The sequence below is a fragment of the Arachis stenosperma genome, chromosome 4 (genome assembly GCF_014773155.1).
Source record: "Arachis stenosperma cultivar V10309 chromosome 4, arast.V10309.gnm1.PFL2, whole genome shotgun sequence".
NCBI classification, from domain to species: domain Eukaryota; kingdom Viridiplantae; phylum Streptophyta; class Magnoliopsida; order Fabales; family Fabaceae; genus Arachis; species Arachis stenosperma.
In genome coordinates this window covers 15,663,495-15,689,294 of record NC_080380.1, presented here as the reverse complement: position 1 = coordinate 15,689,294, position 25,800 = coordinate 15,663,495, and the positions used below count along the sequence as shown (strand labels likewise).

The 25,800-nt window shown below is 28.7% G+C and overlaps 1 protein-coding gene and 1 non-coding gene across 2 annotated transcripts; one reads left to right on the top strand and one right to left on the bottom strand.

Annotated features, from left to right (window-relative positions):
• Nucleotides 1-9,229: 9,229 nt before the first annotated feature.
• On the top strand, nucleotides 9,230-10,251 carry LOC130974690 (TPD1 protein homolog 1-like). The gene is made up of 4 exons (XM_057899548.1): nucleotides 9,230-9,268; nucleotides 9,426-9,540; nucleotides 9,645-9,737; nucleotides 9,947-10,251. Exons 1-4 carry the CDS (start codon nucleotides 9,230-9,232, stop codon nucleotides 10,249-10,251), a joined length of 552 nt encoding a protein of 183 aa, XP_057755531.1.
• A 14,076-nt stretch (nucleotides 10,252-24,327) lies between these two features.
• On the bottom strand, nucleotides 24,328-24,435 carry LOC130978859 (small nucleolar RNA R71). Its single transcript, XR_009086469.1, has one exon. It is a non-coding gene; the product is annotated as a small nucleolar RNA R71 (small nucleolar RNA).
• Between the last annotated feature and the right edge of the window lie 1,365 nt (nucleotides 24,436-25,800).

Sequence of the window (25,800 nt, the reverse complement as noted above, 5' to 3'; positions counted from 1 at the left end):
ATGTTCATGCATTCAATAATTTAATCATATGCATTGAGAAAAACAAAAGAAAAAAAATTATATATATATATATATATATATATATATATATATATATATAAGAAAAAAAAGAAGAAAAGAAAAAGAGCAAATAACAAAAAGGAGACAAAATGCCCCAAAGTAAATGTTGGTAGCAATGCATATGAGTTGTACTAAAGTTGGGATGCATGAATATATGGTAAACATGGTTAATGGATAGTTAGGTTTTGTATTTTGATTACATGGATTGTCCTAAGTTAGGTGGAAAGTTTAAAGTTAATTAAGGATTCAGATTTTAGTCTACTTGGCTAAATACAATCTACCTTGACCCTAACCCCATTACAACCCTTAAAAGACCTCTTGATATGTGTATTTGTGGATCAAATTAGTGTTGATTGGTAGAAGAAAAGCAAGCTTTAGAAATCAAGGTTAGTAGAGAATTGAAAGAGCCGAACCTTAAACACTTGAGTGATTAGAGTGTATACACTTCCGATGAGGGTTCAATGCTCGATTCCTTATTCTCGACTTTCATGAGCTATCTTCTTCTTGCAAGTTATTTGTACTTCACTTTTATTATTTGAATTAGTGAAATCCAGTCCTTATTTGTTCTTGAAAGGTTTATTTACTTTTAACCAAGTAGGTAGAAACATTTTGCATGTAGTTTCATTTACATAGATAGGTTGCATTTCATACTCTCTACCATTCCTCTTCACTCTTTTAGTTCTCTTGAGCTTAGCATGAGGACATGCTAATGTTTAAGTGTGGGGAGGTTGATAAACCACTATTTTATGATATTTCTTGTACTCAATTGAGTGGTTTATATCAAATCTTTGCTCACTTATTCATATAAATTGCATGATTTTACTATTCCTTCCTTATTCCTTAAAATATGTGAAAATATGTTTCCTAGACCATAAAACTATTAATTTCAATTATCCTTTATTACCATTCGATGTCGTGATCTGTGCGTTAAGTATTTTCAGGCTTTATAAGGCAGGAATGGCTTAGAGAACAAGAAAGAAACATGCAAAAGTTGAAGGAACGTGCGAAAATGAAGTTTTAAAGGAAATGGCAGCGACGCGCACGCGTGGACGACGCGAACGCATGCCTAGCGCAAAGCACAAGCGACGCGTACGCGTGACCGACGCGTACACGTGACAAGAAAAACTTCCAAATGACGCGCACGCGTGACCCACGCGCACGCGTGATGGACGCCACGCGTAAAAAGTTGCAGAATTCGCCCCCAGCGATTTCTGGACCCTTTTTCGGCCCAAATCCAAGCCCAAAAAACACAGATTAGAGGCTATAAAGTGGAAGAATGCATCCATTCATAGACACAACTTTCATTATTCACAATTTTAGTTTTAGATGTAGTTTTTCTAGAGAGAGAGGCTCTCTCCTCTCTCTTAGTTTTTAGGATTTAGGATTTCTCTTAGGTTTTGTTTACTTCTTCTTCATTCCAGGTTCAATGTTTCTTTACTTTGGTTTCTCTTTTATTTTTATTTATTCTATTACTTTGATTTATGAATTCTCATGTTAGATTTGATTTTATATTTAATATAATTTGAGGTATTTTAGATTTATAATTGCTTTCTTTTATTTATGATATAAATAAGAGAAAAACCCAAATCAGTCCCTGACAATTACCTCGAAAGACAACGAGGCCCCTGACAAAAAAAACCCCAACCCGGCCCCTAACAAAAAAAAAAAATCCAACCCGGCCCCTGACAATTACCTCGAAAGGACAACGAGGCCCCTGTACCAAAAAAAAATCAATGTTATTTTTTTTGGCACAGGGGCTAATCAGTCCCAAAAAAATTTATCAGGGGCCGGATTGGGTGTGTTTTTTTTCTTGGGGGCCTCGTTGTCCTTTCGAGATAATTGTCAGGGCCGGATGGGGTATTCACTCTATAAATAATTTGGATTTTTTCTCCTTTGACTTTGGTTGAGTAATTGGTGATACTTGAGTTATCAAACTCAGTGCTGATTGAAAATTGGAATTTGCTGATTGATTTGGATTCCTGTAACGCTAGTCTTTCCATAGGAGTTGACTAGGATTTGAGGAATCAAACTGATTAGTCCACTTGACTTTCCTTTATTTAGTAAGGGTTAACTAAGTGGGAGCAATAAACAATTCTCATCACAACTGATAAGGATAACTAGGATGGAATTTCTAGTTCTCATACCTTGCCAAGAGTTTTTCTAGTTATTAATTTATTTTCTTGCCATCTAAATTCCTTATTCAAACCTTTCAAAAAAAACCCAAAAGATACTTTTCCATAACCAATAATAAATCATACCTCCCTGCAATTCCTTAAAAGACGACCCGAAGTTTAAATACTTCGGTTATAAATTTTATTGGGTTTTGTTACTTGTGACAACCAAACTTTTGTACGAAAGGATTCTCTGTTGATTTAGAAACTATACTTACAACGCGATTATTTTTGTAAAATTCTTTACCGACAGAAATCCGATCGTCAATGTCTGAACTATCAGAGTTGCGCAGCCGCCGAAAGCGTGAGCTTTGATAGTTAGGGTGTTACATTTTGCATCTAACTAATTTATTTTTTTATTGAAATTAAAAAAGGATGAGTTGTTAATCAATTTTAAATTTAAATTTAAATTTGAGTAACAAAATAAAAAATATTTTAATTTTTATCTCACTAACCAGAATTCATTATATTGTCAAATAAAATGGTATAAGAAATTAGAAGAAAATGTATTTACAAGTTTATGAAATATTAATTTATTTTTTAATAGAATAAATTATATATTAAATAACAAAATTTGTTATTAGTTTCCTTTACACTAACTAATACTCAACGATGGTGTTTTGATAAACCATATTATCAAAAAATATTAATCAATCTAATAACTTTTGTAATAACATAAGTTTATAAATTTAAAAATTTAAAAATTATTTCATAAAATGTAAAGTTTTAACAAGTAACAATGTTGATTATCATATTGTTTTGACTTTAAGAATGAATATGATACCGATAAATAAAATTGTCCCAAATAAATTTTAGCAAAGGCAAAAGTCCATAAGTATTGCTATTAATGAAAAATTATTTTATTTTAAAGACAAATACAATTTTTTTTCTACGGATTTTCTAACTCAGCAAGTCGAGAATTAATCTACCACATATTGACGCTCTATTTATTAAGGGTCTATCGCTAACTAATAGATCAGCAAGTCGAGAATTAATCTACCACATATTGACGCTCTATTTATTAAGGGTCTATCGCTAACTAATAGATTGTTATACATACAAGACGAGATTCGAATTCCAAATACTTGCGTGGACAAATAAAATGACTATTCAACCAATTCAAATTGATTAAAATAAATATTAATTATTTTTAATATTTTTAAGTTGTAAAATATTTATAATAATAATTATAATAGATATTATTTATTTAAATTTTAATAAAAAAAAATTTATATAATTTTATGTAGTACCTCGTATAAGATACAAAAACATACACTAGTTTTTGTAATAAAAAAACTAAATTCTATAGGCATTTATGGCTAAAGTGATAAAGATACAAACAAACACGTGTGAATACAGTAAAATGGCATCATGCAAGCTTACAAGATAGGAATTGAAATCTGAACTTAATTAAATGTATGTATGTCATAAATGTGTTAGGTATATAGAGTTAATTATCATAAAAAAACATGTGATGGCCGTGGGGGATTAGGAGCAAGGGTCGGTCTACAGTGTGACGATATGCTTTACGCAATTTTTATTCCGAGAAAAACATATTTTTTTTCAGATATTTAAATAATAATTTTTTTATTTATAAAATATATATATGTTCTTTTCTTCTATAAAATTAAAATAATATATATTTGGTCTATTTAACTAAAATATTATTTAAAAGTGATTATTATATATATTAATGATAATTATTTAGTTGATTCAAACAATAATAATCATAATAAAAAATAGGGAAAATTATTGTAAAGGACCGTTAGGAAGATTTAATTATTAAAAAGGACCTTTAATATTAAAATTATTAAGAAGGACCAAATCTTTTTATAATATTTAAGAAGAAGAACTAAATCTTTCTATAAAAAGACAAATATATCTTTAATTATTTTTTATTTATTTTTTATAATTTTTATATTAACAATTTTTTTTCTAAAATTTTAGTAATTTTTATTATTTATTTATGTATTTTTTTACTTTTCTGATTTTTAGCTTTATTTTTCTTGTTGGGTAAAGATCACAAAATTAAAAAAATAAATAAAAATTATTAAAATTTTAAGAAAAATAAAATTTATCAACATAAAGATTATAATTTTTAGAGACCCTGCATTTTATATTTTCTTTGGGGTATAGCATTCATGTTAATTTTTTTTTTAAGAGGTCTCCCCATATTCAATTAAGAGGTCGCGGATTCGAGTCTTCTATCTTTGGAAAAAAAAAGCATTCATGTTAATTTAGCCATTGAATTATAATAATAAAACATGATATAAATTCAAAGGTAATTTACGTTAATAAATAGAGATTAAAGTTATACAGATGTCCTACATAAAATTATTTGATTACACATCTGTTTTAAATATATCTATATAAATTAAATTAGATAAATTTAATTATTAATAAGATAAAATATCTAAATAAATCGAATTAGGCCATTTCAATTTATTAAAACAAGTGAAAAATTATATCTGCACTAAATTCTTTAATAAATCTAATCAATCCAATTTAATTTATTATTATAGAAAATACATGATAAATTGAATCAGTTCATAAACTCAATTTACTATAATACATAATACGAAATAAGTATTATTGTGTAAGTATCTGAAGAATAATTATTAATTTAAAATTTTAGATGACCAATTTTAGAAAATAATATTTAGTAAAACTGTTATTAAAATTTTATTTTTTATTATTATTTTAGTAATTTTTATTATTTAAGGGAAAATTATAAAAAATAAATAAAAAATAATTAAAGATATATTTGTCTCTTTATAGAAAGATTTGGTTCTTCTTCTTAAATATTATAAGAAGATTTAGTCCTTTTTAATAATTTTAATATTAAAGGTCCTTTTTAATAATTAAATCTTCCTAGCGGTCCTTTACAATAATTTTCCCTAAAAAATATATATTTATTTTATTTTAAATTATTACAAAACTTTTTGATTTAATTTTTTACATATTTGATGATTAATGATAATATAGTTAAAATAAATAAAATTTATTACATTAATAACAATATATATATATATATATATATATATATATTATTTGAATAAATAATAAAAAATTATCACTAATTTATATATACAATTATAATAATTATTAAAAATATTTTAATCAAATAGACTAAAGTCTGTATATTATATATTTTAATCATACTAAAAAAAGTACATATTTTATAAATACAAAAGAGAAATACAATTAAAATATTTCACAAGAGAAGAAATATTATTCTCTTTATGTTTTTATGCTTGCCGAATTATAATTTTAATGATTAATAAATATAAATTAAAGGTGTAACATAGTTAATTTTTTATTTAGATTTAATTTGATAAAATTTTTACTTTTTAAAAGTAATTTAAGAAAATTAATTTTTAAAAGATAATTTTTTTAAATTTATAATATATATATATATATATATATATATATATATTTGATAAATTAAATTAAAAATAACTTTCAATAAGTACAAACAATAATAATTATGTTTGGTAAAATAATTTTTAAAATAAAAAACTATAATAAATATATAAACATAATAGTTAAATTTAAAAATTAGTTAATTATAAAATTATATTAGACTTAATTTTAAAAAGTTTTACTTTAAATATTTTTAAAAATACTTTTATTTTTTTTAAATTATAAATATAAACATATAATTTTTTTTTATTTACTAAACATCAAATACATAACTGCACTATTTCTTCAAAAAATTTTATCAAACAAACCATGCAATGCATATTGAACAGGTGGCCTAGTTCTCTTCTAAATCCTTAAGTTGCTATAAATTGCACTTTGCAATAGATTGATAAATTCATGTTCATAGCCACCACAGAGTTGCCCATAATATATATATATATATATATATATATATATATATATATATATATATATATATATATGATGCATTCATGCATATCATTCGAGTCATATAAATATATATTTGTATATTTTTTAAAATAGTATTTACAATTATTTAACTTTATTTATAATTAGAATTTATTATGTACAAAAATGTAAATATTGTCGAAAAATATAAGTTTTCTTTAATATACCATGTAAATATTTTTCATGAATGAATGATGTCACTTGAATAGATATAGAATATGTAGGAGAATCAAAAAATAAAAATGGATTATATTATGTATATACTAAAATTAGTTATTAAAATAAATTATCAATATAAAATATATTTTAAAATATAAATATATTATAAAAATAAATTAAATTATATATATATTTATATACAAATATATTAATAATTAATTTTAATAATTAATTTTAGCATATAAATAACATTTCTCAATAAAAATATATCATTCAATTTACGTAAAGAATAAAGAAAGAATGGGTCTAAGCAACTTTCTTCTTACAGCTCATCATGCGTGCATTGAATGTTTGTGAAGACTCAAGAAAGAGAAAATGGGTAAAATGGAATACTGTATGAAGAATTTGAATGAAACAGGCATGATGAGGTTGTGAATGTGAACAGAGAAAAATGGAAGAAGTATAGAAACTAATAGAATATTTGTATAATATATATAATGGAGTTTAGAGATATTTGATATTAAATGTTTATTATTTTTTATATTTAAATAGTTATTTTAAATAGTATAAATATATTATGTCTAAAAAATTATTAATATTTTATTTTAAATATTTATTTTTTAATTTATATTAGACTAAATAAATAACTTATTATACTATTATATAAATATTATATTACCTCTTTAACAAAATTCTTTACTTTTTGACCGCCCAAAAGGTTATTTTTCATTCAGCCTTTTTTTTCAAAATTCAAAAGTCAAAACTTAAAACCATTTTAACTAGCCACAATGCAACTCCACATGGGTTTTATTTCCCCTTCTTTTTGAGAGATTTTGATGTTTTTCATGGAATATATATAAATTTTTTACTTCACTTTGTTTGACAATATTTATATTTATTATATCTTTTTTCTTTAACTATTTTCATGATACATTGTGGAAAAAAAATCATCCTTCCTCCGTAATGTATATATAATATGAATTACACCTTATAGTGTTACTTCCTTAATTTATTTTTAAATAAATATTTATTTTTTACTTTTTAGGTGAATCAATAAAATAAACTATATATGATGTGTTGGAGTTATAGAAGTAAAGTTAAAAAATAAGTTACGAAATTACTCTTCATAGTAATAATTACTTTTTTAATTATTTTAATAATTTATTTTTTTCCTTCCACTAATTTAGAAGTATGATTGAAAAAAAATAAAAATACATTAATTTCTTAAATAGATATTTATTTGTGGAAAAGTAAAATTTTAAAAAGTGAACATTTATTCAAAACAGAAGAAGTAATAATAAATAGCACAAAATAAATAACTACGTGTACATCTAACATTAATTATAAAATTGTATTTTCAAATCATTCAGTGGTTGTTTTGTTAATAATATTTTTTAGAGATATTTTATTCAAAAGTTTAATCTTTTGGATACTAAATTGGTAATTAATCCTAAATGTATATTCTCAAAAGAATTTTAAAATTAAATTTTAATGTAATTTGTTACATATATAATTAAAAAAATACGATATATAAAGTATAAAACACTTCATTTTCTGCAGGTAAAATTAAACTAAGAATTATATATAAATCTTATTGGTTATTAATAAAATTAAATATTTCTCTCATATATTATCACAATTTACCCATACAGTGACTTGATCCATATATATATACATTAAATTTTACCTTGTGTTCAAATATATCTTTAATTTAGAAAATTATAGGACTCTTAACTTTGACATTAGAAATTGATATTTGTGCATGTGTTTTTTTTCTTTGCAATGTAAAAAAAAAATCATTAGTGTGATTGATTAGGCTTACAGTTTTAGTATATATCAAAGACACCATTCATATAATGATGACAAATTTTTTTTAAAAAATTATTTATTTGGCCATAATTAAAAAATATACTCTAAAAAACATAAATTAATAATAAAAGTATAAATTATAAATAAAATTAAATATCTAAAAAAAGTAATTATATTAATAATTTAATTAATATTAATTTAAACTGAGACCGAATTTCTTAAATCGATATAAAATTATTTATTCTAAAATCTCAATTTCACAATAAATTTTATTTAAAAAATTAAAAAAATAAAAATTAGTAGACTAAAAATAGGATGATTAATAATAAGAATTGGTAAAGCAAAATATAAATCTTTAAAAATTAGAGAAAAATATATTAAAAGAATTCTAAAAATTATAAGAAAAACTCAACTCGTAAAAAATTATTAAATTTGTTAAATGAAAAAATATAAAAATAATAATCAAATGAAAGCAGAAAAATGATATTATAAAATTTATAAAAAATAAAAAATAAAACAATCTTCTAATAAAAATTTTGTTAAAAATTTAAATTTTAAACAAATTAAAAAATTAGTATCAGAATTAAATTAACGATTTTAAGAATATAACAACATTTTTTAACAAAAATAACACTTTTAATTTATATTACTTGTTAAAAATCTAATACATTATAATTTATTCAATGAAGGAGATTAAACATCTATATTTAAAGATGTTTTAAAATATATGTCATTTACTTATCAATTATTGGATTTGTCTCGTTGTGAAATTGAGTAAGAAATTAAATGTAAATAACGAAACCCTTATGGTTTGAATGTCATTAAGCCAAGAATAAAGAATACTACCTCACACACTTACTCATCACCATTATACATTTCGGTTTCGCTACGTTACCAACAGTATATCTGTCAACTTCTGTCAGCTTTTATTTATAATTGTGTTGTATGGAAGTGTATTTGTAGATGTGTCTAATAAAAATGTCTTTTTTATAACTGTGTTTAATAGAAATGTCTTTATAGATATATTTTCTGAATGTGTCTCTTTATATATGTATTTAAAATATATTAATTATTAGACATATTTACGAACACACTTCCATGAAACATAAATATAAATAAGAGTTGGCAGAAGTTTACGGATGGTATCCTATACTTTCCTGTACATTTATACCATTCTTGTGCATATGTAGCACTTAGGAATCACCAACCCTACAAACCCTACTTATTCCTCTCTCTCTCTTTCAATCTTTAAAATTTTGAGGAGTTAGTTAGTTTGGAAAATAAGCAAATTAAAGAACTCATTATTCATCTACGATTGTTGCATCCAACAACAAGCTTAACATGACAATCACAAACTCTTTTACTTATCCTCTTGTTATCTTCCTCTGCTTCATCACAATAATGCCCCTTGTGCTTTGTGATGATGTTGGAAAAATAATGCATTATTCAGGTAAAAATTAATCCTCTTAACCTATTTATAGTGTCTCAGTCTCTTATTAGTATTCTTTTAAAAAATGCTTAGGATTTTATCATAATGGTAACTTTAATTTTCAGGTCGTCATTCACCCCAAATTCTTCATTCTTTCCATCAACCAAAAAATGGTTCAAGGCTTCCACATTCCATTTCGAGAAAAATCATGTTCCACGGTATTTATTTTACGACTACTCTATAGTGGATTCTATCTAGCTTAGTAAGATAATATTCATATTTATTTTAATATTGTCCCAATAAAAAAATTCATCTTCCACAGTAACATGTAATTCATAATTTGTGTTACATGTAACAGACTCTACCCAGTACGTAGAATAAGATTCGAGTTTATTTTGACATTGTATGGGTTTGATTTTATTTGGAGGTTCTTGCACAAGCAAAGACATAAGCATATCACAAAGCAAATGTTCAACATCCGGAATCCCAGAATACATGGTGCAAATAGTGAACACTTGTGTATCTGGTTGTGCTCCTCATGACATACACCTTCACTGTGGCTGGTTTGCATCTGCAAGAATCATCAACCCAACATTGTTTAAGAGGCTCTCTTATGATGATTGCTTGGTCAATGGTGGTAAATCTTTGGCCTCAAATCAAATCATCAGATTCACTTATTCTAATTCCTTCATGTATCCATTAGTACTCAAGTCTGCTAGATTTTGCTCATGATCAATCCACAATATATTATAGGAAAGTTATCCAGTATTCCACACTACTTTAATGGAATACCATATGTCATGTATGAATAAATTGCCCATGTTACTTTTGGTGTTTAGTGAGGAGTTAAATTCCTAAAATGTCCATCTTATTGATGAAAACGACGAAAATAAGTCGCCAAATGTTTTGGCTTTGAAGGCTGCTACTATCTGATCTTCTTTATTTATTTATTTATTTATTTTGGGCCTAAGTTAAAGGTATATATGAGAGGGTTAACATACCTAGTAGAAAAAAAGAAATCCAATTAAAAAAGACACGTGTAAACGACAAACACTTAATATTTTTATTTTTTAAAAAATATTAAAACTAATGTTGAGTCTATAGTTTAATTAAAAGTTTGATAGAAATCAGATGTAATTAATTTTACATAAAATTGATAACTAAAAATTATTAGTTAAAAGTTTAGTTAAATTAATTAAATTATTTAATAGTTTTTAGTTATTAACTTTACGTGAAATTAATTATACATAAATTTTACCTACAAAATTATATTATAAATAAAAATATAATATAATAATATAAATATATTTAATATAATTAAAAACTTTAATTTTTTTCTTAAACTCTAATTTTAAAATTTTTTATTAAATTCTCTTTAATTTCTATCTTTCTTAATACAATATCGTATAAAAAAATTACATTAATTTTGATTTAGTTGTTAAATTTAAAAATATAAAAACACATACATTTGTCGAACTGAAATTTTTTTTATAAACTTTTTTTCCATTGATTTATTTATAATTTTTCATCATCATCATCACTATTATTCTCTCATTGCCATTATCTATTGCTATTATAATTGTTACTATAATTGTTGTTGTTGTGGTCGTCATTATTGTTATTATTATTGGTTAATCGTAAACAAATTCTATTTAATTAATTAATTAATCAATAGTAATAATAATTGTGAACAATTTTTTTTAATTCTTTTGTAAATGCAGTCTTTATTAAATTTGAAAAAAAATATATTATTTAAATTATAATTATTTCCATAATCTTTTTAGGTAATCATCTTATAATAAATGTATGTATTAAGAATATGTTTAATTATTCTGTTGGTCTTTGTAGTTTTATCAAATTTGTAATTAAGTTTCTATATTTTTTCTAATCACGTTCTTACACTACTTTTAATTTTATAATTAAGTCTTTTTGTGTCAAAAATATTAAAATCAACAAAATATTTCCTTTAAAAAAAATTTCTGGTCAAAGTTCTAATTAAGTTTTTAATTGTGGGTACATTCAATTTGTATAAAAATATTTCATTAACTCTAGCATTCTTATACTGAAAAGGACTGAATTACAAAATTTAAAATAATATAAAGATTCAATTAAAAGAAAAAAATTTAATAACCTAATTATAAATTTGATAAAATTACAAAGACTAATAAAATAATTAAATCTTAAGAATATAGTTGAATTAAATTTCAACTCTTTTTTAATATATAATTAGACTCTTAAATATAAACTCTATCAAACATTTATTTTTTGTAAATTAAAATTTTTTTTCTTATTTTTCTGTAAAAAAGAATTAGTAGTAAATTTTTTTACTTTCAAATATTTTTATTGTGTGTTCTTTAAGACTAGTAAAAACATTTTTTTTGTTGTCTTTTTGTATTACACTCACAACATATTTCTAACACTTACATTTAGTTTAGTTTTATAATAGTGTTTATACTCTAACCCAACACTAAGGTCCAGGTCCAAATAAAATAAAAAAGGCCTAATCCATAGATTGGCCTCCTTGCGTAACCGACCTCCTCCAAAGAGGTCGGATTCAACACAGACTTCACTCCGAGAAAGTTGGGATCGAAGGTTAGCTGGCAGATAACATTTATTCAAATAAGGAACTGCCCATAAAATCTCTCAATCCACTTCTAGGAGCCATATCTCAACTTCCCTAAAATAAAGAAACGGTTATCCTCCTTAAAAGGTGGAACTACTTCAACGGTGATTATTAGTTCACCACTATAAATACATTGACACCCCTCAGGTATCTTTAAGTTTCAATACTCTCTAAACCTGCTCAAACCCTTTGCTGACTTAGGCATTGGAGTGTCTTTGCAGGTACCACCCCCTATTCCTTTACACATCTAAGTTGGACGGAGGCTCTCGGACTTAAACTAAGTCGAAGACCACCTCCTCCAGACGTTTGGGCTAATCTCACAAGTCCAGCCTATTAATCTTCGGTTACCCATCGTAACAAATAGTATCTCTGATATTTTAAATATATTTTAGTTTTATCTTTGACAGTTATTTAGTTATACCTCTAAAAATATTGGATTTGAATCTTCTAAAGTTCGAATTTTATTTTAGAGGGTAAAGTTTGATCTCTCACCTTTAAATGGTTTTTCTCTCATATTTTCTCTTGGTCCCACATATGAAACAAATGGTGAGAGATCCAACTTTACCTTCTAAAGTGAAATTCAAACTTTAGAGAATCTAAATCCAAAAATATTAATACCATATAACATGACAAATTGAACTATTAGTAATACTTGAGTTTAGTACTGCTATATGTAAGTGACAAATTAGCATAACATTATGAGGTTATTAATTAGCCACTAACTATTAGTTATTAATCCACTAAAAATCAACAATCAATAATTTTTATAAAATTAGTCGTGTGATTCTTATTATGAGTAATACAAAGCAAACAAATACAAAGTTAAAAGAAGAAAAAGATGCTTTTAATTATATTAAATATATAAAATAGACATAGATTTCATATTTAATTAGCAATTGAGGTATATATATATATATATATATATATATAACTCATAATCTCATATGCTGGGTACTTATATATATATATATATATATATTACTCATAATCTTATATAATGGGTACTTACTCTTTTTTTTAATGAAATATGATAGTCATGAAATTTATACGAAATACAAATGAATTAATAGTATAATATTTAAATCCTAACTATTATTGCATAATTCATGACTTGTTCTATTCATTTTTTTTTTCATGATAGTTATATTCTATCCTATCTATGTAACCATGAATAATTTATATAATAATTTTGGTAAATAAAAAATCAGTAATTTTGTGGTAATAAATACTACATACATCATTGACTAAACTAATTGTATTTAATCAAATTTGAATTTTTTAAATCATAAATTAATTAGAAAAATACAATTTATAAACCTAAAAATTAAAAAATATGATTGATTATGCAATCATATTGATGATATCAAATTAAATTTTTAAATATACTCATTAATTATCAAAAGAAGAACTCCCATTCTACTTAATTTAAAGTATTTTATTTCTTATAAAGTCTTACTCTATTTTTTATTAATATTCAAAATTTCTACTAAAATAAATTTTTAGGTTTTACAAAATATAACATATATAATTTTGATTACAAACAAAATTAAGAACTTACCATTATTTTCTATCAATATTTAAATAAATTTTTAAGCTCATTACAAATTAAACATATTTGCAAATTAAAAAATATTATGTGCGTACAAAAAATTAAATATTAAAATAATTACTATATATTAAGATAACATAGGAACGGAGTTATGTTATATTTAAAAAAAAAACTAAAAATTAATTTTATAAAAAAAATAGTTAAATAAAAATTTATACATAATTTGTTAACAAAAATTAAGAGGGAGCATTGCCCCTCTTCCTTTACACAAAATTTTATTTTTGTTTATACATATTAATTTATATATTTTTAATTAAATAATTAACTATTAAAATAATTAAACTTAATATAATAGAATAATCAAATAATAAATAAATAATTTAACTATTTTATAATACTATAATAAAAAATTTTATGAAAATCAAAGATATCTTTATACACAATAACTAAACTTTTTTTATATACATATTGCATGATTATTGTTGTGACACTCGTTCAAAAAAAAGAAGAAAAATAACGCTATTTAGTGCAGCTCAATCAAGACATATCACATATGGCGGTTGGAAAAAAATGACTTTTAAAATTGGTCTATAAGAACAAGCTGATAACTTCAATCATACAAAACTTGTTAAAAGAAAAAACGGTTGCATGTTTACATGCACCACCCAACCTTCATGTTCATCTGTATTTCACTCGCTAAATCTGGACCTTGTATTTTTTTATTATTATATCTAAATGGTTAACGTTGTTGGAATATCATATTTTAAAAAAGACATCGGTATACGTGAACATCTTCCTATATTATAATCTTAGTATATAGAAATATTTGTTACTTTTGATGTTTCGAATTTTAAAGTACATTTAACGTGTCTTATAAATATTTACAGCCACTTATTTTTAATTCTTTATATAACTTTTGAATATTATAAATAAAAATGAATGGGTGCGTGTAAATTTTTTTAAAATGGGGAATATTAGGAACACAATGAATACCTTGAACAATTTGAATAATAGACCTTAAAAATTAGTTCAATTAATCTACTAACACAGTATATCCGTATACACCCATTCTCCCAAATTCTAATTTTAATTATCTTAAGGAGAATGTTAGGGGGACAATGACTTTGTTGAACAATGTGAACAACTACCAATCAAATAAAAACATACTACACTTCCAAATTAAACCTCTAAATTTTAATATTAAAATAACCATCCATACACTAATAAAATAAACATCCGATATATCTATTGTTTACATTGTTTAATATTTTCATTGTTTACCTATCCTTTTTCTTATCTTAATTACTTACATCATAATCATCTCACCCACTACTCTCCCCTTTCAATGTAAGAGAAGCAAGGAAGGAACTATGTTTTTTGTTACATGTGTAATCAATAATTGCAAGTTCTACAAAAGTAGATTGCGAAGCATTTTGAAGTGCCAATCACGTCTTATAAGAGAAAAATATTGCAAAATAGTATTGCTAAGAGTTAGTGAACTATAACTTTATTATTCTGGATCATGAATGTTTTGAAGATACGTGTTTAAATTCTAAAAATAATACGTATTTATATAAAAATAATACTTTTTAAGCGTGTGATTTTTTTAATATATACAACAGGACAATTATATTAGATGAATATTTAAAATTTAGGATTGTGGAATGATCTAAAACATTTAGGAAGTACTTTTTATTGTTACTAATCTCTAGAGTCTATTAAGCAAATTATATTATGACTTGTTTTAGTTCTTTTCGTCATTGGTAGTTCAATTTTACTGCTTCGCTTCCAAGGACCTTGTTTCATTTGACTTTTTGTTCTTTGCATGTTCACTCGTATTGCGCACAACTGTTGTTGTTCTGCTATTGATTTTCATTTTTTTTAGAAATTACAACACATACATATAATAATATCGCATGGTTCATGGATGCTTGAATTAAAGCGAACAGTATGAAATTTGTTAGAGTTTAGTCATTGATATTTTAGAATTCTTTTGTTTATCTATATCTGGTTCATGTGATTGACTTTTAATTTCTATGCATTAGCGATGTTCAATTTTGTAAGAAACCATCAATGCAAAAAGAGAAGACTTTTTGTGGTGGCTTAACTAGATATGAATTAAATTGGGAGGTAAATACTACAGTTGCATAATTTTTTATGGCAACATATTTATGACTTTATTATTCTGTATGATGGAGGTTGTAATTGTCTTCCATTAAAATGGTTGTGAGAGGTCACATACGTATGAAACGGGAACCGTCATTCTCCCATGTATTACACCGGATCAGTCGGTGACGACGAGACTGTAATGGTGGAGGCCGTGGGTTGCAGGGGCTGCAGAGGGGTGATCGCAGTGACCTACGGCGGGCTGCACGGTATGCGGGTTGTAGGGTGTGGGAAAAAAAATTTTCTCCGCTTAGTAGGACTGGCCGGACGTTAGCACAGAGGAAGGCAGCGTCGGTCGTAGGTAAACGGAGAAGGCTGGTTTCGTTATTGAGAAAGTCCACCGAAACAAAAAAAGAGATATGGTGTGAGAGAATAAAAAATATGTAACTGTTCCGTATTCAAAAACCTGATTTTTTAAAATTTAAAGAATAGTTTTTATTATAATTAAATTAATTAAATCATTAATTAAATTTATTATGATTAATTTATTTTTATAATTCCATTGTTCATATTATTCACTAATATTATTGTTCACCTATACCCTTCTTTTTAAAATACACGTTAAATGTGATTCTAATTTATATTCATAACTGTATTGAGTTGTTCATCATGTTAATTAGGCAATAATATGTTAGCCTTCAATTAGTTGATTAGTAAATATTACAAAATGATCATTCTTTCCAACCCCATCCTTCATATAATAATACCACTAAAAATAAAACCTTAAATAATTAAGTTTGGGATTTTATAAAATACATATTTTTTATTTTAGTCTTTATAAATAAAGTTGGTTTTATTTTCTAAAAGAATCAAATTTGATTTTAATCTCTCTAATTATTTAATGTTGACATTTCAAAATAATAAGAATAGAGAATCAATTAATTAGCTAATATTAGTTAAATTTGTTTATAAAATTAATATTTTAACCATAATCTTTTGGAGAGTTTAGGATTTATTTAGGGGTACGATTTAAAATTTAAAATTTAGAATTTAAAACTAAAAATTTAATATTTAAAATTTATAATGTAAAATAAAAAAATTAAAAAATAATTAATATAAACATATAAACTGAAAAATAATTAATTCATTAATTGAACTTGTTTATGTTGTGATATATATGAATGGATGCCTATTTAATACATTGTGACTTTCTTCACAATGTTGGGCGGCTAGCTTTTCCAATAGAGAATTTCAATTTCTCAAGAATGACTAAGCTTTATGAAGCTTTGAAAAAGAATGCATTGTACAAATATAAATAGGAGGAGGGTCTGAAGCATAGTACGTACAGCAATAATAAAACTAATATATTCCCTCCTTATGTTACAATCAAATACTCTTCTCCTTATTTTTCTACTACAATTTTTCCTCTTCTTTTATTTTATAAGTATTTTAAATTCTATTTTCTATTACTCTTTACATATAATATTAATAGCAATATTAATCATCTTTATTATATTGAGATAGTAACAATAAACAAATGCAATTCTCTCTCTCTTTATTTTTAACACTTCTTTCTATCTTTGTATATATATACACAATACAACATATAATATTATTATATATATATATATATATATTATTGAGCTAATTATATTAATAATAGAGTTTTCTATTTATACATCTTTATTTTATATTTAATATATCTTTTATTTATTTTACAACACGTTATCAGCACGAGACTCTGATCAAATATTTAGGAAGACTCAGGTAACATTTTCATTATGTCAAAGCTCTCTCATCTTGAATTCAATGCTCTTGATATATCTGGAAACAATTATTTATCATGGATATTAGATGCTGAAATCCATCTTGATTCAATGGATCTTGAAGATACTATTAAGGTTGAAAATAATGCATCCCAGAAGGATAAAGCTAAAGCCATGATTTTTCTTCATCGTCATCTTGACGAAGGATTGAAAAATGAATATCTTACATTAAAAGATCCTGTAGATCTTTGGAAAGACCTTGAAGAAAGGTATAATCATCAGAAAACGGTGATACTTCCTCAGGCCCGATATGAATGGACGCATTTGCGTTTACAAGATTTTAAATCTATAAATGAATATAATTCTGCAATGTTTCGAATCACCTCATGAATGAAATTGTGTGGGAAAAAAATAACTGATCATGATATGTTGGAGAAAACGTTCTCAACCTTCCATGCCTCGAATGTGCTCCTGCAGCAGCAGTATCGAGAGAAAGGGTTTAAAAAATATTCTGAGTTAATTTCTTGCCTTCTTGTTGCTGAACGCAACAATGAGTTGTTATTGAAAAATCATGAGGCGCGCCCAGCTGGCGCCGCCCCATTTCCTGAAGTAAATGCGGCAAATCATTACCCCAGAAGAGGTAAATGGCAAGCTTTTAATAATAAGAAAAATTATGGAAGGAAAAAGAATTATGTTCAAAAGAGATGATCTCACCAGAAGTGGGATAAAGAAAGGAATATCGGGCAGAATAAATCAACCGAGGAGAAGTGTTTCCGCTGTGGTGGAAAGGGCCATTGGTCACGTACCTGTCGTACCCCAAGGCACCTAGTCGATCTTTACCAGGCATCTTTGAAAAAGAACGACAAAGGAAAGGAAACAAATTTTGTTTCAAATGATGCTGAGAACTCCACCACTCATTATGATGTATCTGATTTCTTTGAGGATCCTGAAGGGAATATTGGTCATTTGATCAATGATGGAATAGTTTAATATGTGGGATTGTAAAGTATATATGTAAATAAATAATGTAAAGAACTTATTGTTAAGTTTTATTTTCTATGTATTTAAGTTTCAAATGTGATGTACATAAATAATGAAATATTAATGTTTATGAATTTTGAAATTATTAAATGTGTCAAATTTTAAAATAAAATTTCAGTATATGACATTATTTTATGTACAGTGTTCCTTAGAAAAAATAATTCTGATCAAGTATTCAATTTAACTATGCATACTACTCATTTTATTATTATTTGTTTTTGAAGAGAATGGCAAGGATATGTAATGAAGATGTATGCCTTGCGGATAGTGCAAGTTCGCACACTATTCTCAAAAGTGATATATATTTTACCCATCTTGTGCCAAAAGAGGAATATGTTAATACTATTATTAGCTCAGGCAATGTGATTGAAGGCTCTGGAAGAGCTATAATTTTGTTTCCTGGAGGAACAAAATTTATAATAAATAATGCACTGTTGTCTACCAAGTCTCGAAGAAACTTGTTGAGCTTTAAAGATATTCGACAAAATGGATATCATATTGAGACTATGAATGAGGGAAATCATGAGTATTTATATATCACAACTCATGATTCAAATAAGAAAGTTATATTAGAAAAATTACCCTCTCTTTCATCTGGGTTGTATTATACCAAGATTAGTGCAATTGAATCACATGCCACTGTAAACCAGAAGTTTACTAGCCCAAATGAATTCATAACTTGGCACGACCGTTTGGGTCATCCGGGAACAACCATGATGAGAAGAATTATTGAAAACTCTCATGGACATTCACTAAAGAACCAGAAGATTCTTAAAACTAGTGAATTTTGTTGTGCTGCATGTTCTCAGGGAAAGTTAATTTTAAGGCCATCACCAGTAAAGATTGGATTTGAGTCCCCTGAATTCCTAGAAAGGATTCAAGGTGATATATGTGGACCTATTCATCCACCATGTGGATCTTTTAGATATTTTATGGTCCTAATAGACGCATCTTCGAGATGGTCACATGTGTGCTTATTATCTTCTCGCAACCTGGCGTTTGCGAGATTATTGGCTCAAATTATTCGATTAAAAGCACAATTTCCAGAAAATCCAATCAAAGTAATTCGTCTTGATAATGCTGGTGAATTTACTTCCCAAGCTTTTGATGCTTATTGTATGGCTAATGGAATAAGTGTTGAACATCCAGTAACTTATGTTCACACACAAAATGGGTTAGCAGAATCACTTATTAAGCGCCTCCAATTAATTGCTAGACCCTTGCTTATGAGAACAAATCTCCCAACCTCGGTTTGGGGGCATGCTATTTTACATGCCGCAGCACTTATTCGTTTGAGGCCAACGAGTTATCATCAATTCTCTCCTATGCAATTAGCTTTTGGCCAGCAGCCAAATATTTCCTATTTAAGAATATTTGGGTGTGCGATATATGTTCCCATTGCACCACCTAATCGCACCAAAATGGGACCCCAAAGAAAATTGGGGATATATGTTGGATATGATTCTCCCTCTATAGTGAGGTATCTTGAGATACAAACTGGTGATGTGTTTAAAGCCCGGTTTGCGGATTGTCATTTTGATGAATCAAAATTTCCAACATTAGGGGGAGAGAATAAGATTCCTGAAAAGGAACTTAATTGGAATGCATCATCGTTGATGCATTTAGATCCTCGATCAGGGCAATGTGAACTAGAAGTTCAAAAGATTATACATTTGCAAAGAATAGCAAATGAATTGCCTGATGCATTTTTCGATACAAAGAGGATAACCAAATCTTACATACCGGCGGAAAATGCCTCAATTCGAATTGACGTCCCAGTAGGACAAGTAGCCACTAAAGCAAATTCACGCTAGAAGCGTGGCAGGGCGGAAAATGCCCCAATTCGAATTGATGTCCCAGTAGGACAAATAGCCACGGAAGCAAATACACGCCAGAAGCGTGGCAGGCCTGTCGGTTCCAAAGATAAAAATCCTCGAAACGGAAAAGAGGTAAATACGATTCCTGTTGAAAAAGACATAGTAAAGACACCGGCAGTTGTCCAAAATTCTGATATAACGCCAGAAGACGTTTGATGAGCGGATAATTTGTACCCTTTTTGGCATTGTTTTTAGTGTGTTTTTAGTAGTTTTAGTTAAGTTCTTATTATATTTTTATTAGTTTTTAGTTAAAATTCACTTTTCTGGACTTTACTATGAGTTTGTGTGTTTTTCTGTGATTTCAGGTATTTTCTGGCTGAAATTGAGGGACCTGAGCAAAAATCTGATCCAGAGACTGAAAAGGACTGCAGATGCTGTTGGATTCTGACCTCCCTGCACTCGAAGTGGATTTTCTGGAGCTACAGAAGCCCAATTGGCGCGATCTCAATGGCGTTGGAAAGTAGACATCCTGGGCTTTCCAGCAATATATGATAGTCCATACTTTGCCCAAGATTTGATGGCCCAAACCGGCGTTCAAAGTCACCCTCAGAAATCCCAGTGTTAAACGCCGGAACTGGCACCTAAATGGGAGTTAAACGCCCAAACTGGCATAAAAGCTGGCGTTTAACTCCAAGAAGAGTCTCTACACGAAATTGCTTCATTGCTCAGCCCAAGCACACACCAAGTGGGCCCGAAAGTGGATTTTTATGTCATTTACTCATCTCTGTACACCCTAGGCTACTAGTTTCTTATAAATAGGACCTCTTACTATTGTATTTTCATCTTTGGACATCTAGTTCTTAGATCATTGGGAGGCTGGCCTCACGGCCATGCCTAGACCTTGTTCTTATGCATTTTCAACGGTGGAGTTTCTACACACCATAGATTAAGGTGTGGAGCTCTGCTGTACCTCGAGTATTAATGCAATTACTATTGTTCTTCTATTCAATTCCGCTTGTTCTTTGTCCAAGATATCACTTGTTCTTCAATTTGATGAATGTGATGATCCGTGACACTCATCATCATTCTCACCTATGAACAAGGTGACTGACAACCACTTTTGTTCTACAAGCAATCAAGGCTCTAGTGAATATCTCTTGGATTCCTGATACACGATGCATGGTTGATCGCCTGACAACCGAGTGCTCGCCTGACAAACGAGCCAGCCATTCCGTGAGATCAGAGTCTTCGTGGTATAGGCAAGAACTGATGGCGGCATTCAAGAGAATCCGGAAGGTCTAACCTTGTCTGTGGTATTCTGAGTAGGATTCAATGATTGAATGACTGTGACGTGCTTCAAACTCCTAGCAGGCGGGGCGTTAGTGACAGACGCAAAAGAATCAATGGATTCTATTCCGGCCTGACCGAGAACCGACAGCTGATTAGCCATATGCTGTGACAGAGCATAGGAACATTTTCACTGAGAGGATGGGAGGTAGCCACTGACAACGGTGAAACCCTACATAAGCTTGCCATGGAAAGGAGTAAGAAGGATTGGATGAAGACAGTAGGAAAGCAGAGAGACGGAAGGGAAGGCATCTTCATACGCTTATCTGAAGTTCCTACCAATGAATTACATAAGTACCTCTATCTTTATCTTTATGCTTTATTCGTACATCACTATACCCATTTGAGTCTGCCTGACTAAGATTTACAAGGTGACCATAGCTTGCTTCATACCGACAATCTCCGTGGGATCGACCCTTACTCGCGTAAGGTTTATTACTTGGACGACCCAGTGCACTTGCTGGTTAGTTGTGCAAAGTTGTGTAGTGATCACAATTTCGCGCACCAAGTTTTTGGCGCCGTTGCCGGGGATTGTTTTGTGTATGGACAACTGACGGTTCATCTTGTTGCTTAGATTAGGTATTTTTCTTCAGAGTTCTTAAGAATGAATTCTAGTGTTTCAAGGTGATGTTCTTATCATCACCAAAGCTGATTGATCTTCATCAATTTAGCTCTTGAATGCAATGTCCTGCTGAAGCTTGGCTAGCCATGTCTAATTCCTTTAGACTAAAGCTTTAGACTAACATTGCATGATTCCTGGAATTCTCATTAAGAATTTTGATACCTTTATTTTCTTTTCCATATAATTTTCGAAAAAGCACAAAAAAAAGTTTTATAAAATCATAAAAAAACCAAAAATATTTTGAGTCTAGTGTCTCATTTTAAGTTTGGTGTCAATTGCATGCATTCATTCATGTGTCTTAAGGATCTTCAAGATGTTATTGATGATTTCTTACTCTGATCTTTGAATTCTCTGGACTTGAGTGTTTTGTGTGTCTCATATGCATTCTCATTAGTGTCAGTAGTATACAAACTGCTAAGTTTGGTGTCTTGCATGCATTGTTATTTGATTTTAGTTGCATTTTGATTATAAAAAAAAATCCAAAATATTTTTAATTTGTGTCTTTTCAAGTCAATAATACAGAGAATTGAAGATTCAGAACATGCAGCAGAGGAATTACACAGAAAAAGCTGGGCGTTCAAAACGCCCAGTGAAGAAGGACAGACTGGCGTTTAAACGCCAGCCAGGGTACCTGGTTGGGCGTTTAACGCCCAAAAGGGTATAGTTTTGGGCGTTAAACGCCAGAATGTGCACCATTCTGGGCGTTTAACGCCAGGATGGCACAAGGGGGAGAATTTTGTTTTCAAATCAATTTTTTTTCAAGTTTTCAAAGTTTTTCAAAATCAAATCTTTTTCAAATCATATCTTTTTAATCAAATGTTTTCAAAATCAATTTCTTTCCTTTTTCAAAGATACTTGCTAACAATTAATGATTTGATTGAACATTTCAAGTATGTTGCCTTTTCTGTTGAGAAAGGTTTAATGTTTGAATCATATCTTTTCTTGTTAGGCAAGTCATTAATTTTAAAATCAAATCTTTTTAAAATGTTTTTCAAATCATATCTTCTCAATCACATCTTTTTAAAACCAATCATATCTTTTTAATCACATCTTTTTCAAAATAGTTTTCAATTAAATCTTTTTAACTTCTAATTTAAAAATCTTTTTCAAAAATCACTTGATTTCTTTCCCACTCTTATTTTCGAAAATCAATTAGTGTTTTTCAAAAATGTTTTCAAAAATCTTTTACTTAATTTTCGAAAATTGCTTCCCTTCTTCCCACATCCTTCTATTTATGGACTAACACTATTCCTTAATGCAAAATTCGAACTCCATCTTCTTTGATAAGTTCGACTTTTCTACTTCTGTCTTCTACTTTTCTTTTCCTCTGACACCTCAAGGAATCTCTATACTGTGACATAGAGGATTCCATATTTTCTTGTTCTCTTCTCTTTCATATGAGCAGGAGCAGAGACAAAGGCATTCTTGTTGAAGCTGACCCTGAACCTGAAAGGACCTTGAAGCGAAAGCTAAGAGAAGCTAAGGCACAACTCTCTATTGAGGACCTGACCAAATTCTTCAAAGAAGAAGACATGGCAGCCAAAAACAACAACAATGCAAACAATGCAAGGAAGGTGCTGGGTGACTTTACTGCACCTACTCCCGACTTCTATAGGAGAAGCATCTCTATCCCTGCCATTGGAGCAAACAACTTTGAGCTTAAGCCTCAATTAGTTTCTCTAATGCAACAGAATTGCAAGTTCCATGGACTTCCATTGGAAGATCCTCATCAGTTCTTAGCTGAATTCTTGCAAATCTGTGACACAGTCAAGACTAATGGGGTTGACCCTGAGGTCTATAGACTGATGCTATTCCCTTTTGCTGTAAGAGACAGAGCTAGAATATGGTTGGACTCTCAACCTAAAGAAAGCCTGGACTCTTGGGAAAAGCTAGTCAATGCCTTCTTGGCAAAGTTCTTTCCACCTCAAAAATTGAGTAAGCTTAGAGTGGAAGTCTAAACCTTCAGACAAAAGGATGGTGAATCCCTCTATGAAGCTTGGGAAAGATACAAACAATTGATCAGAAAGTGTCCCTCAGACATGCTTTCTGAATGGAGCATCATAGGTATTTTCTATGATGGTCTCTCTGAACTGTCCAAGATGTCTTTGGATAGCTCTGCTGGAGGATCTCTTCATCTGAAGAAGACGCCTACAGAGGCTCAAGAGCTAATTGAAATGGTTGCAAATAACCAATTCATGTACACTTCTGAAAGGAATCCTGTGAACAATGGGACTAGTCAGAAGAAAGGAGTTCTTGAGATTGATACTCTGAATGCCATACTGGCTCAGAATAAAATATTGACTCAACAAGTCAATTTGATTTCTCAAAGTCTGTCTGGAATGCAAAATGCACCAAGCAGTACTAAGGATGCTTCATCTGAAGAAGAAGCTTATGATCCTGAGAACCCTTCAATGGAAGAGGTGAATTACCTAGGAGAACCCTATGGAAACACCTATAATTCTTCTTGGAGAAATCACCCAAATTTCTCATGGAAGAATCAAGAGAGACCTCAACAAGGTTTCAACAACAATAATGGTGGAAGAAACAGGTTTAGCAATAGCAAGCCTTTTCCATCATCTTCTCAGCAACAGACAGAGAATTCTAAGCAGAACCCCTCTGACTTAGCAACTATGGTCTCTGATCTAATCAAAACCACTAAAAGTTTCATGACTGAAACAAGGTCCTCCATTAGGAATTTGGAGGCACAAGTGGGACAGCTGAGCAAGAAAGTTACTGAACTCCCTCCAAGTACTCTTCCAAGCAATACAGAAGAAAATTCAAAAGGAGAGTGCAAGGCCATCAACATGGCCGAATTTGGAGAGGAAGGAGAGGCAGTGAACGCCACTAAGGAAGGCCTCAATGGACGTGCACTAGCCTCTACTGAGTTCCCTACTGAGGAACCATGGTAATCTGATGCTCAAATTGAGACCATAGAGATTCCATTGGATTTACTTCTGCCATTCATGAGCTCTGATGAGTATTCTTCCTCTGAAGAGGATGAGTATGTCACTGAAGAGCAAGTTGCTAAATACATTGGAGCAATCATGAAACTAAATGACAAGTTATTTGGAAATGAGACTTGGGAGGATGAACCCCCTTTGCTCACCAAAGAACTGGATGACTTGTCTAGGCAGAAATTACCTCAAAAGAGACAAGATCCTGGGAAGTTTTCCATACCTTGTACCATAGGCACCATGACCTTTAAGAAGGCTCTGTGTGACTTAGGGTCAAGTGTAAACCTCATGCCTCTCTCTGTAATGGAGAAGCTAGGGATCTTTGAGGTGCAAGCTGCAAAAATCTCATTAGAGATGGCAGACAACTCAAGAAAATAAGCTCATGGACTTGTAGAGGATGTTTTGGTGAAGATTGACAACCATTACATCCCTGCTGATTTCATAGTCCTAGAGACT